At 39.1% G+C, this 14561-nt stretch overlaps 1 protein-coding gene across 1 annotated transcript; it reads left to right on the top strand.

The window, feature by feature from the left end:
- Nucleotides 1-9363: 9363 nt before the first annotated feature.
- On the top strand, nucleotides 9364-11175 carry LOC129519116 (synaptosomal-associated protein 23). Its single transcript, XM_055339309.1, has one exon. The coding sequence runs from the start codon at nucleotides 9482-9484 to the stop codon at nucleotides 10115-10117; it is 636 nt and encodes a 211-aa protein (XP_055195284.1). The 5' UTR covers nucleotides 9364-9481; the 3' UTR covers nucleotides 10118-11175.
- The last annotated feature ends 3386 nt before the right edge of the window (nucleotides 11176-14561 follow it).

Below are 14561 nucleotides of genomic sequence, written 5' to 3'. Positions count from 1 at the left end.
GCTTCTCCCTCTGCCTGTGTCTCTGCATCTCTCTGAAAGAAAGAAAAAGAAAGAGAGAGAGAGAGAGAAAGAGAAGAGAAGAGAAGAGAAGAGAAGAGAAGAGAAGAGAAGAGAAGAGAAGAGAAAAAAAAGAAAAGAAAAAAGAAAAAAGAAAGAGGGGTTAGAGCGGTAGAGGATGGCACTGCAGAGGTCAGCAGGAATATGACTGCCAAGGGCCTTATAGGACAAACCAAGAAGCTTCAATTTTACCACAAAAGCAGTGAGAGATGAATGACCAGACTGGTATTTCAGAGTGATTATTCTGCATTTGAGAGAAGGAATTCTGGGGAACAAGTCTAGAAATGGTTTCAATAGTCCAGGCAAGAGACTTGAAGATTTGCACAAAGGCAGTAGCAGTGGAAAGGCAGAGAGAAGAGTAGATTTGAGAAATATCTGTAGGGCAGTAAAGTTTCAGACTGATTGGATATGATGGTTTAGGAGTCAGGAAGAGGCAAGGATGATTCCAAGGGTACAGGTGGTGATGTTAACCAAGACAGGGAAGAGTGGGGTGGACGGGAGCAGCTACGGATAGAACATGGGCTCATTATGAGTCCTTTCAGATATGCTGTAGTTGGATGTTAGATACATTAGCCAAAACATTTGCTCTTGGGATTTTGGGTCCATGAGAATTAGTCATCAGAGGATAGTTAAAACCATGTGTATGAGTGTGTTTTGGATGAGGGAAAGGGAACCAGTAGAGAAGAGTCCTTGATTTCTTTCTTTCCCTCCATCACTAAGTCCTATTGCCTCTGGTATCTTCAATTTAATCACTTTTCTCCACCCCCTTGTGATGAGCTTGGGACTAGCCCATCAGATCTTCCTTGAACCTTGGGAATTGTTCCTAATTTCCTCTTTTCCATTATTGCCTCCTTTTGGCCTGTTTTCCTTCTAGTAGCCAGAGTGATCACTTAAAAATGTGTATATTATCATATCATCATTCTCCTTAAAAATCTCCATTGGCTTTTCATTCCCTTTAATAATGAACTCCAATCTCTTTACAATGGTTTACAAGGCCCCAGCCCTGGAGTAGCTCCCCAGCCTCTTTCCACACCACCCTCTCCTCATTCACATTCTGGTCACCCAGACTCCCTACAAGCCAGTCCTTTCTTCTCTTGATCTTTGCACTGCTGTTCCTTCTACCTAGGATGCTCATCCCCCAGACACAGAAAACTTCAGGTATCAGCTCAAAAGTCACCTTCACACACAAAACAACTACCCTCCCCCCAAAATAATGAAACACCTCTCTGACCACCTTATTTACTTATTTTTTTAAAAGATTTTATTTATTTATTCATGAGACACAGAAAAAGAGTGGCAGAGACAGGCAGTGGGAGAAGCAGCTCCCTGCAGGGAGCCCAATGAGAGACTCAATCCTCAGGGACTCAATCCTCAGATCTGGGATCACACCCTGAGCCTAAGGCAGACGCTCAACTGCTGAGCCACCCAGGCATCCCTCTGACCTCCTTATTTAAAGTGACCTGTTGGGCAACCCAGGTGGCTCAGCAGTTTAGCGCTGCCTTCAGCCCCAGGGCCTGCCCAGGGACCATGATCGAGTCCCACGTTGTGCTCCCTGCATGGAGTCTGCTTCTCCCTCTGCCTGTGTCTCTGCCTCTCTCTGTGTCTCTCACAAATAAATAAAAATGAAATCCTTAAAAAAATATAAATAAAGTGGCCTGTCCCTTTATCTTCATATTCCTTTCCCTCTGTATCCATTTCAAAATTACTTGTTAATTATTTAGCTTTCTCACTACAGTGGAGGCTTTATGAGGTCTGGAGCATTATGTAATTTGTTCCCCCCACTATAATCCTAGCATCTGGGCACATAGAGTTGCTCTGTAAATTTTGTTGAATGAATACAGGTGGAAAAGGATGATTGAGGAAGCAGTGAGGAGTTGAAAGGGCATCTGGAGCACAGTGAGATGATTGACCTTGGGCTGGAGGAGGGACACATGCATGTTCCTCTGTGAACAGAGGCAAGGAGGAACGTTTTTTTTTGTTTTGTTTTTTTTTTTTTTTAAGGAGGAACGTTTGAATGGGTATGTAGGCAAGTATATATATGGGGCATGAGGGTGTGTGGCAGGGGCAGGATGTTCAAGGATTTCATGGTTGATGGCCTCTTTCTGGTGAGGTCTTTTGGTGACAGCTCAGATGGAAGTTTCAGAGGTTGGGTAAAGGATTTGAGGAGCGTGGGAAAGATTTGAAACAGTTACTAAGGAGACTGAGAAAGGGAACTCTCCAGAATTTTGCCTATGATGTGGCAGCCACCAGGTGAGTGTTGAGGTTATAGACAAGAGGAGGATGTGAAACAGACTTTGCTTTCAGGAATTTGCAATCCAAAGGAGATAGAATTTCTACAAGAAAGTTGGAATGCGGGATGCTGGGTACTGTAATGGGTGGAGTGTTGTGGAGACTTGATGAGGGTGGGGACTCCATTCTGAGAGTGGGGAAGAACATTAAAGAGGTTGTGTACCAGCAAGAGAATGGTACCAGCAAAAGTACGGTGGAGTGGAATGCCTGGAGTGAAAAGTGGAAGGTGATGCTGGAAAACAGGGTTGAGGCTAGGTAGTGAAGGATCTTATATGCATCAGGAATTAGAACTTACTCCTGCAGTCAGCAGAGGTCTTTAACAGAGCAGCAGAATCTTGTGATTGCTCTTTTAGGAAGCTAACCCACACCCAATGTGGGTGACAGATTGAAGGGAGGAGAAATTGGAGGCAGTGAGAAAGGTGAGGAGAGAGTTGCCTTGGTCCCAATGTGAGATAATGAGATTCTGAAGTAATCAAAGGCCGTAGAAAGGAGGGAAGGGATTCCAGTTTTGATGATGGATGGTATGTGGGGGGTGAGGGGAAGGTGGAGTCAAGGCTGACTCAGACCCTTCTTGCTTGGAAGACTGGGTGGATGATGATACCGTTACCAAGGATGAAGATACAGCAGGAGAGTCTATACTAAGCAAAAGTAATAAGCTCAGTTTTTAAAAAAAAATGTGTCAAATACATATAACACACAATTTACCGTTTCAAAGAGTACACTTTAGAGGCATTAAGTACATTTACAATGTTGTGCAATCATTACCTCTGACTAGTTCCAACATATTTTCATCACCCCGAAGGAAATCCCAAATCCATAATCTGTTGTTGTTCCCTAGACCACTTCTGCCCAGCCCCTGGCAACCACGTGTCTGTTTTTCTGTCTCTGTTGGTTTGCCTATTTTGGATATTTCATATAAATGGAATCATAGAATATGGGACCTTTTTTGTCTGGCCTCTTTCACTGAGCATAATGATTTCAGGGTTCATCCATGTTGTAGCGGGTGTCAGTACTTCATTCTTTTTTTTCTCCATCTTTTTCATTGTGGTAAAGTATACATAACATAAAGTTTATCATTTTATCCATCTTTAAATGTACAGTTCAGCTATATGTTAATTAGTTGAATTCAAATTAAAAAGAAAAAAAGTGTACAGTTCAGTGGCATTACATACATTCACACTATGTAACCATCATCACCATCTGCCTCCAGAACTTTTTCCATTTCCCTAAACTGAAACTCTGTACCCATTAAATAATGATTCCCCAATCCCCTTTCCCACCAGCACCTGGAAATCACCATTCTACTTTCTGTCTGAATTTGACTATTCTAGTACCTCATATAAGGGAATCATACAGTGTTTGTCTTTTTGTGACTGGCTCATTTCACTTAGCATAATATCCTCAGCATGCATCTATGTTGTGGCATGTGTCAGAATTTCTTTCCTTTTAAAGGCTGAATAATATTCTGTTACACACACACACATTCCCCTCACATTTTGTTTATCCATTCATCTGTTGATAGACATTTGGGTTATTTTCACCTTTTGGCTATTATGAATAGAGATACTGTGAACATTAGTGTATAGGTTTTTATTTGAACACCTGTTTTCAATTTTGGGAGGTGTCTGCTTAGAAGTGGAATTCCTGGGTTATATGATAGTTCTATGTTTAGTTTATTGAGTACCTGCCTCAGTGGCTTCACCATTGTACATTCCCACTAGCCATGTACAAGGATTCCAGTTTCTCCACATCCTCACCAACATGTTCTATTGTCCTTTCTTTATTACTATTATTATGGCCTTCCTAGTGGATTTGAAGTATCATGTCATTGTGATTTTGATTTGCATTTCCCTAATGACTAATGATGCTCAGCATCTTTTCATGTATTTATCAGGCATTTGTATATCTACTTTGGAGAAACATCTGTTCAAGTCCTTTGGCCATTTTAAAAGTTGTGTTGCTTTTTGCTGTTGTTGACTGGTTAGGAGTTCTTTATGTATTCTATATTAACCCTTCATCAGATACATGATTTGCAAATATTTTCTTCTATGGGTTTTTTTTTCTCACTCTCTTGGTAGTATTCTTGAATACACAAAACTTTTAATTTTTTATGAAATCCAACTTAATTTTTGTTGCTTGTGCTGTTGGTGTCACATCCAAGAAATCATTGACAAATACAATATTTCAAAGATTTGCCCTATGTTTTCTCCTAAGATTTTTATAGTTTTAGCACTTAAGTTTAGATCTTTGATCCATCTGAGTTAATTTTTTTTTTTTTTATGATAGTCACACACACAGAGAGAGAGAGAGAGAGAGGCAGAGACATAGGCAGAGGGAGAAGCAGGCTCCATGCACTGGGAGCCTGACGCGGGATTCCATCCTGGGTATCCAGGATCGCGCCCTGGGCCTCCAGGATCGCGCCCTGGGCCAAAGGCAGGCGCTAAACTGCTGCGCCACCCAGGGATCCCTTTCTGAGTTAATTTTTTAAAGATTTTATTTATTTAGTTAGAGAGAGCACAAGCAGGGGGAGGTGAAGAGGGAGAGGGAGAGAGAGAATCTTGAACAGACTCCATGTTGAGCATGGAGCCCAACACTGGGCTTGATCCCACGACCTTGAGATCATGAAATGAGCCAAAATCAAGAGTCAGATGCTCAACCAACTAAGTCACTCAGATGCTCCATTTGAGTTCATTTTTGTGCATGGTATAAAATAAGGGTCCAACTTCATTCTTTTGCATGTGGAGATCTAGTTTTCCTCTCCCATTTATCAAAAATGGTCCTTTCTCCATTGAATGGTCTTGGCTCCCTTGCTGCAAATCAATTGAGCATGTATGTAAGGATTTATTTCTGGATTCTTTATGATTTAATTTATGTGTCTGTCCTTATATCTGTACCACACTGTTTTATGACTGTAGCTTTATCGTGTGTTTTGAAACCAGGGAAGTGAATCCTTCAACTTTGTTCTTTTCAAGACAGTGTTGGCTGTTTGGGGTCCACTGAGATTCCATATGAATTTTAAGTTTCCTGTTTCTTTAAAGAATGCCATTGGGATTTGGTAGGGATTGCATTGAATCCAGAGATCATTTTGCTTGTGCTGAACCTAAAGACCAGCCAGAAATGAAACCTGTGATCTTCTCCTGTATTTTCTGAGCATGTATTCTGCCCAGAGAGCTTTTCAAAGCCCTATTTTCCAAAGATTCTCATTTCCCATTTTTTTTCTTCCTGGCTTTTGGTATATCTCTTGTTTGCCTCATCTATTGTCTTTTGCCCCAGATGGCACTGGCTTGTTCCTTTAGATTTTAATGTTTTCTGGCAAGCTCCTCCATGTAGCTGTTTCTCTGCCCTAAGGGTATTCCAAATTAGACAAAATAAGTCCTTCAGGAAACCCATAGCAGATCTAAACAGATTAATATAATTCCTTGAGAAAAGGTCTATTGTCTTCTTCCCTTTGGGACCAGGTACCCACACTGGAAACAGTCATCAAGACTGTCACTGTGCCAGGATGGAGATGGAGTAAAGTTAACATTAAAATACCACAAAGCGGGATCCCTGGGTGGCGCAGCGGTTTGGCGCCTGCCTTTGGCCCAGGGCGCGATCCTGGAGACCCGGGATCGAATCCCACATCAGGCTCCCGGTGCATGGAGCCTGCTTCTCCCTCTGCCTGTGTCTCTGCCTCTCTCTCTCTCTGTATGACTATCGTAAATAAATAAAAAAAAAAATTAAAAAAAAAATAAAATACCACAAAGCTCTCCTACTCGGTTTCTGTGATCTTTCTGTTGGTTAAGCACTCACATGTTGCTATAAATCTTTGACTATCTTCCAGAATTCTGATATGTTAATTCTGACAGGTTTTTTCTGTTTTTTTTTTTTTTTTTTTGATAGTTCTGGGGAGGATGGGCTGCTAGAGGTCTCTACACTGCCCTTTTCAGTGATGTCATTCTACGAGCTCAGTATGAATACACTGAGATGCCTGTAGGATACTAAGAATAGACAGTATGGACTCTTGAAGCCAGAGATGTGTCCACACCATTAGATCCCCAGAACTTAGAACAGTTCATGGTACACAGGGGGCACTCAACAAATGTTTGTTGAATTAATGGAACTTAAAAAATTTTTTTAAAGATTTATTTATTTACTTTAGAGAGAGAGAGAGTGTGTGTGTGTGTGTGCATGCACATGCACATGAGTTGGGGGAGGGGCAAAGGGAGAGGGAAAGAGAGAACCTCAAGCAAACTCCCACTGAGCACTCCCAACATGGGGCTCCATCCCAAAACCCATTAGATCATGACCTGAGCAGAAATCACCAGTCAGATGCTTAACCAGCTGTGTCACCCAGGTGTTGCCAATGAATGAAGCTTTAAAAAAGACATTTGAGGGGTGCCTAGGTGGCTCAAGGTTGAGCATCTGCCTTTGGTTCAGGTCATGATCCTGGGGTCCTAGGATTGAGTCCCATATCAGGTTCCCTGCAGAGAGCCCGCATCTCCCTCTGCCTATGTCTCTGCTTCTCTTTCTGTGAGAAGCAGAATAAATAATAATAAAGAATTTTATTCTTTAATAAAGAATTTAATTAATAAATAAATAAATAAATAATTTTTAAAAATGAAAATTGGGATCCCTGGGTGGCTCAGTGGTTTAGTGCCTGCCTTTGGCCTAGGGTGTGATCCTGGAGTCCTGGGATCGAGTCCCACGTCGGGCTCCTGGCATGGAGCCTGCTTCTCCCTCTGCCTGTGTCTCTGCCTCTCTGTCTCTCTCTCTCTATGTCTATCATGAATAAATAAATAAAATCTAAAAAAAAAAATAAAAATGAAAATTAAATTAAAAAGACATGGGATCCCTGGGTGGTGCAGCAGTTTAGCGCCTGCCTTTGGCCCAGGGCGCGATCCTGGAGACCCGGGATCGAATCCCACGTCAGGCTCCCGGTGCATGGAGCCTGCTTCTCCCTCTGCCTGTGTCTCTGCCTCTCTCTATTTCTCTCTCTGTGTGACTATCATAAATAAATAAAATTTAAAAAAAAAAGACATTTGAAGGGTTCTTGGGTAGTGCAGTTGGTTGGATATTGCACTCTTGGTTTTAGTTCACATCATGATCTAGGGGTTGTAGGATCAAGCTCCACATTGGGCTTTGCACTGAGCTGAGAGTCTGCTTGGGACTCATTCTCTCTCTCCCTCTGCCCCTCCCCTCCACACACGGTCTCTCCCTCTGTCTAAAATAAATCTAAAAACTAAAAATTAAAAAAAAAAGACATTTGAGAAAATGGACCTTAAACTTGACTTCAGTGTAAGGCCTAGAGACAGGAATTTTTAAGTAATCAGTGTATAGATGATAATTGAAGCAATTGATGAAAAAGAAGGTGTTTTCAAATTACATTAAGAATAACTAAAATCCTTTTTGGACAAAGCAAAATTACTACTGTCACTTGCCCCCCTAAAGTTAATGACTGGTATTGTGTGCTCTTCCAGACTCTTTACTACCTATTTTTACTATATATGTATATAGTAAAAAAAAAAAAAAAAAAAAAAGATATATATATATATACATATACACACACACATACACACACATATATATAATTACATAAAATATATATAATTTTATACAAAATTGTATCCTCTATTTATGCAAATATTTGGCAGATAGCTTTTTAAATATATATCTTGGAAAGGGGCAGCCCTGGTAGTGCAGCGGTTTGGCGCCGCCTGGAGTGTGATCCTGGAGACCTGGGATCGGGTCCCACGTCCGGCTCCCTGCATGGAGCCTGCTTCTCCCTCTCCCTCTGCCTGTGTCTCTGCCTCTCTCTCTATGAATGTGTGTCTATGGATGAATAAATAAAATCTTTAAAATATATATATATATATCTTGGAAAGATATCAGTAAAGTTTATATAATATATTCAAGACATTATCCTAGACACAGTTTACTTCAAGAGTTAAAGGGACAGATCTAGATTTAGACTACCTCAGTTTAAATATTTGCTCCACCATTTATTAGATGTGTAACTTTTGTAAAGCACTTTCATTTTCTTCATCTATTAAGTGGAGTGGTAATAATAAGTAGTACGTTTTTTGTGTAGTTTTTGAGATTTAAATGAAATAATAAACGCCATAGCACCATGTTTGGTACATGGCAAACTTTAATAAAAGTTTGCTATTTGGAATGAACCATCAGGAAAGGAAGTAAAAAAAAAATGCCATTTACAATAGCATCAAAAAGAATAAAACTCAGGACACCTGGGTGGCTCAGCAGTTGAGCGTCTGCCTTTGGGTCGGGATGTTGTCCGTTGTCCAGAGTTCCATGCAGGAGCCTGCTTCTCCTCCCTCTGCCTGTGTCTCTGCCTCTCTCTGTGTCTCTCATGAATAAATATAAATAAAATCTTTTTAAAACATTTTTAAAAAAGAATAAAACTCTTAGAAATAAGTTTAATCAATGAGGTATAAGGCTTGTACACTTAAAACTACAAAACATTGGTGAAAGAAATTAAAGAAGACCTTTAAAGAAATTAAAGAAACAGAAAGGCATCCTGTGTCTTAGATTGGAATACCTAACATAGTTAAGATGATAATACTAATTAAAGAGATCTCTAGGTTCAGTGCAATCTCTATCGAATCCCAGTGGTGTTTTTGTTTTTGTTTTTTTTCCAGAAGTGGAAAGGCCAACCCTCAAATTTATATGGAATTGAAAGGGACCCCAAAAAACCAAAACAATCTTGAAAAAGAGGAAAGTTTGAAGACTCACACTCCCTGATTTTGAACTTCCTATAACACTACAGTAATGGAGACTGTGGTATTAGCATAAGAATGGACATATAGACCAATAGAGTAAAACAGAGAACTTAGAAATAAACCCTCACATCTAAGGTCAATTGATTTTTTTCACACTTCAATTATCTATTTTTTGCATGATTTATATAATAAAGAATGCATTAGTAGAACAAAATTGTAAAAACTTTACAAGTAAATAGATACATAGGTATCAAAGGTGCAGGCTCAAAAGTTCTTCCTGATAGAAGTGCACAATCAAAAAGATTTGGACAGCCGGGCTGGGGGGTGCCCGAGCCGCTGCTGTGCGAGAGGAGTGGCCGGAACTGCTTGAATATCCACGTTTCAGTGTCTTTGCTTATCAAAAGTTTTAATTCATCATGGATAATCTGTCACCAGAAGAAATTCAGCTGAGAGCCCACCAGGTTACTGATGAGTCTCTGGAAAGTACAAGGAGAATCCTGGGTTTAGCCATTGAGTCTCAGGATGCAGGAATCAAGACTATCACTATGCTGGATGAACAAGGGGAGCAACTAAACCGCATAGAAGAAGGCATGGACCAAATAAATAAAGACATGAGAGAGGCAGAGAAGACTTTAACGGAACTCAACAAGTGCTGTGGCCTTTGTGTCTGTCCATGTAATAGGACAAAGAACTTTGAGTCCGGTAAGGCCTACAAGGCAACATGGGGAGATGGTGAAGACAACTCTCCTAGTAATGTAGTATCTAAGCAGCCGGGCCGAGTGACAAATGGGCAGCCTCAACAACCAGCCACTGGAGCAGCTAGCGGTGGATACATTAAACGTATAACTAATGATGCTAGAGAAGATGAGATGGAAGAGAACCTGACTCAAGTGGGCAGTATCCTAGGAAACCTAAAAAACATGGCCCTGGAAATGGGCAATGAGATCGAGGCTCAAAATCGAAAAATAGACCGGATCACAGAAAAGGCTGACACCAACAAAGATCGTATTGATATTGCCAATGCCAGAGCAAAGAAACTCATTGACAGCTAAAGCTGCTGCTGTACTTCTTTATCATGTATTCACTTCTCTAGCTCCTCCTTCAAAGCCATTACCTTTTCAGAGTTTGACGTTTTGGTTCCATGCTCTTCTAAATCAGGAGATAATGTGCAAGAAGGGCCAGGAGTACAGATCCCCTATTTTTTTTTTTTTTTAATGTTCTCTTTCCTTTGAGGGTATACTACTGCTCGGCTGTCCTTGTATATTTTTTTTCCCTTGATTCGTAGTTTTAGATTGGTTTTTATACATCTTATATCGTGTTATTTTTCATCCTTCTCATTTACTTTAGCAGGTTCTTTTGCTTTCAAGATTTGGAAGCATTGCCAAAGACAGCCATGAAGAAGGAAACTGGGGGCAAGGGGAGCATAAGGAGGAGAGGCAAGAGATAAGACGTTGTTACCTCAGTAAAACGTGCATGCCACAAAGCAAAAATTGCATAGCCACAGTAAAGATCTAGCTGGGTTTAATTTTTAATTTAAGCTGCAATTATTGCCAGTTTAGGCTAATCCTTGGTAACGGAGCTTTTATACACAATATTTTTGTTATACATCACAACTTGGTAACCTTTGCTCCAAAAAAATAGAATTTTTTCAAAGTGAGCTTAGTTGCTGAACTTTTGGTGATTTGTGTATGTACATAGTGATCCCATTTCATATTGCACCTTACAAGAACACTTTGTATAAATGAATGGCTTTTTATTTTCACATTATTAGTATCATGGTCCCATTACATGCTTGTTAACCTCATAAATTTGTCATTAGTCTTTGAAGAAAAAAAATATGTAAATATGTATGTGTAACATGAGAATTTCTCTCTAAAGCAGGGCTTAAATTTTTTTGGAAAAGTTTGACAAAGTATATCACGTGAATTCAGATTTACCTCAAAGCCAAGAATTATGTTTGTTTTTTTTTTAAGAATTATGTTTAGATAGGATAAAAGAAACTTGTTTTGATCTCAGGTAGAAAAATAGTTAGATTTCTTTGAATTTTTTTGTAGCTTTAGACTTTAAAACTAGAATTTATTGTTTAACTAAAAAGTGATTTGGAAAATTATGCCTTTGGTTTAATTATTAATGACTGCACTATCATTCAGTTAGCCTTGTGGATTGAATTATGTCCAGAATCACATTTATTTAGATCTTGAACAGTGTTAGAAGAATCTGTTTGATATTTGTCACCTTTATTTAAGAACTAGTGTCTGCATACTTCAAAGCTATTAATGTGGATTGGTTTGACCAATAACCACTGCTTGATCTTTACAATTAAATTTTATAACTAAAAAAAAAAAAAAAAAAAAAAAAAGATTTGGACAATGGTGTTGTTAACAAGGTTGTTTTCACAGGATGTATTCAAGGTTGTTTTGTTTTTATATTGTTAATGAATAGAGGTAAATATCTCTATGTAAATTAAATGAAGCCAGTGAGAAACAAGGTAGATGACAAAAGACTTTCTTGGAGTAAAAAAAGTTTGTGAAAAATTATTAGATTCCAGAGAGGGAGACAAACCATAAGAGACTCTTAATCATAGGAAACAAACTGAGGGTTGCTGAGGGGTGGGGAGATGGGTAACTGGGTGATGGACATTAAGGAAGACACAGGATGTAATGAGCACTGGGTGCTATATAAGACTGATGAATCACTGAACTCTACTTCTGAAACTAATAATACACTATTTGTTAATTAATTGAATTTAAATTTTAAAAAATCATTAGATCCATATTTTGTAAGTTTTGAAACACTGGCCAGTGGCCATGCTTCTTGTATGGTTAACGGATTTTTTTTTTTTTTTTTTTGGTTAATGGATTTTTGACAAGTGTGCCAAGATCACTCAGTGGGGGAAAGAACAGTCTCTTCAAGAAATGGTGCCAGAAAAACTGGATAGCCACATGCAAAAGAATGAAGTTTGACCCTTACACCTTATTTGTGTATAACGCAAATTCACTGAAAATGGATAATAGGCCTAAATGTAAAAAAACTAAAACTATAAAACTCTTAGAAAAAAATATAGGGACAAATCTTCTTGACCTTGGCAATGATTTCTTAAATATTATATCAAAGCACAGGCAACAAAAGAAAAAAAATAGAAAAATTGGACTTCAGAATGAAAAACTTGTGTATCAAAGGGTACCATCAAGAGAGTGGGAAGACAACACACAGAATGGGAGAAAATATTTGCAAATCACATATCTGATGAGAGATTAATTTCCAGAATATATAAAGGATGCCTACAACTCAGATGACAAAACCACAAACAACCTAATTCAAAAAGCACTTGATTTTTTTCAAAGAACACATGCAAATGACAAATATGCACATGAAAAATGCTCAATGACATTAGTTATTAGAGAAATGCAAATAAAACTCACAATGAGGCACCACTTCCAATGCACTAGGATGGCTATTATCAGAAAGATAATAATAAGTGTTGTTGAGAATGTGGAGATACTGGAGCCCTTGCATGTTGCTAGTGAAGATGGAATGTGATGTGGCTAGTGTAGAAACCAATCTGCCAATTTCTCAGAGGTCCTATAGGATCACCATAGGACCCAGCAATTCTATTCCTAGGCATATAAGATATGAAAACAAGGACTCAAACAGTTACTTGTTCACCAGTGTTCATACCAGCATTATTCACAATAGCCAAAATGTGGAAACAGTCTAAGTGTCCATCTACAAATGAACGGATAAATAAAATGTGATACGTATATGCAATGGAATATTATTCAGCCGGGCAGCCCGGGTGGCTCTGCGGTTTGGTGCCGCCTTCAGCCCAAGGCGTGATCCCGGAGACCTGGGATCGAGTCCCATGTCGCTCCCTGCATAGAGCCTGCTTCTCCCTCTGCCTGTGTCTCTGCCTCTCTGTCTCTCATGAAAAAATAAATAAATAAAATCTTTTTTAAAAAAGGAATATTATTCAGCCTTAAAAAGAAAAGAAATTCTGACGTATACTATAACATGTATGAACCTTGAAGACATTATGCTAATAGAAATAAGCCAGACACAAAAGCACACATATTGTATGGTTCCATTTATATGAAATATCTAGAATAAACAAATTCATAAAAATAAAAAGTAGCAAAGAGGTTACTGGGATCTGGGTCAAGGGGGTAATGGGTAATTGCTTAATGGTTACAGAATTTCGGTTTGGATGAAAAGTTTTGGAAATAAATAGTGGTGATGGTTGTACAACATTATGAATGTAATACCACTGAACTGTACATTTTAAAATGATTAAAATGACAAATTTTATGATAAATGTATAATATATCACACTAAAAAAATAGACAAAAAATAGGCAGGTCTTCCTTTAAAGAACTTACAATCTAGTTAAGAGAATTGGGACATTTAAAGAAATAACATTAAGTATTTGATGATAGGGCAGCCCGGGTGGCTGAGCGGTTTGGCGCTGTCTTCAGTCCAGGGCATGATCCCAGAGTCCTGGGATCAAGTTCCACATCGGGCTCCCTGTGTGGAGCCTGCTTCTCCCTCTACCTGTGTCTCTGCCTCTCTCTCTCCCTCAGTCTCTCTCTCTCTCTCTCTCTCTGTGTCTCTCATGAATAAATAAATAAAATCTTTAAGAAAAAAGTATTTGATGATAGCATGAGAAAAGTGGTTTTCTTTGGATAGAGGAAACAGGGAATGACTGGAAAGGGAAATGAGGGAAGTTCCTGGAGTGATGGAAATGTTTTATGTTTTGATTGGGAGGTTTACATGGGCATTACATTTGTCAAAACTTACAAAATTTCATACTTAAAATTGTGTGCATTTTACTTTATGTAAATTTCACCTGGTAGGGGGGCATTATTAGCTACTACTAATCCCTTGACTATTAATATATATTGTAGTTATTTTCTCCTACTTCTCATTTGTATGAAATCCTTCATCAAATAGAGGCTTTTAATTTTTTTGTATCTCTTAATCTCCTTTATGTATTTTGCCCATCTCCCCACCGGCAACTCCCAGTTTGTTCTCTGTATTTAAGACTGGTTTTGTTTTTGTTTTAATTGCACACTTAAGTGAAATCATATGGTATTTCTCTTTCTTTGACTTATTTCACTTGACATAATGCCATCTAGGTCCATCTGTGTTGTTGCAAATGGCAAGATCCCATTCTTTTTTTTTTTATTTTTTTTTATTTTTTTATTTATTTTTTTTATTTATTTACGATAGTCATACAGAGAGAGAGAGAGAGGGGCAGAGACACAGGCAGAGGGAGAAGCAGGCTCCATGCACCGGGAGCCTGACGTGGGATTCGATCCCGGGTCTCCAGGATCGCGCCCTGGGCCAAAGGCAGGCGCCAAACCGCTGCGCCACCCAGGGATCCCGATCCCATTCTTTTTTAAGGCTGAGGAACATTCCTGTGTGTGTGTGTGTGTGTGTGTGTGTGTGTGTGTGTGTGTGTATCACATCTTTATCCATTCATCTATGGATGGACACTTG

The sequence above is a fragment of the Nyctereutes procyonoides genome, unplaced genomic scaffold (genome assembly GCF_905146905.1).
Source record: "Nyctereutes procyonoides isolate TBG_1078 unplaced genomic scaffold, NYPRO_anot_genome, whole genome shotgun sequence".
NCBI classification, from domain to species: Eukaryota; Metazoa; Chordata; class Mammalia; order Carnivora; family Canidae; genus Nyctereutes; species Nyctereutes procyonoides.
This window is presented reverse-complemented; position numbering and strand designations above follow the sequence as displayed.

Excerpts from the sequence above, each read along its gene's own strand:
- LOC129519116 (XM_055339309.1), top strand. The coding sequence starts at position 9,482 with ATGGATAATCTGTCACCAGAAGAAATTCAGCTGAGAGCCCACCAGGTT.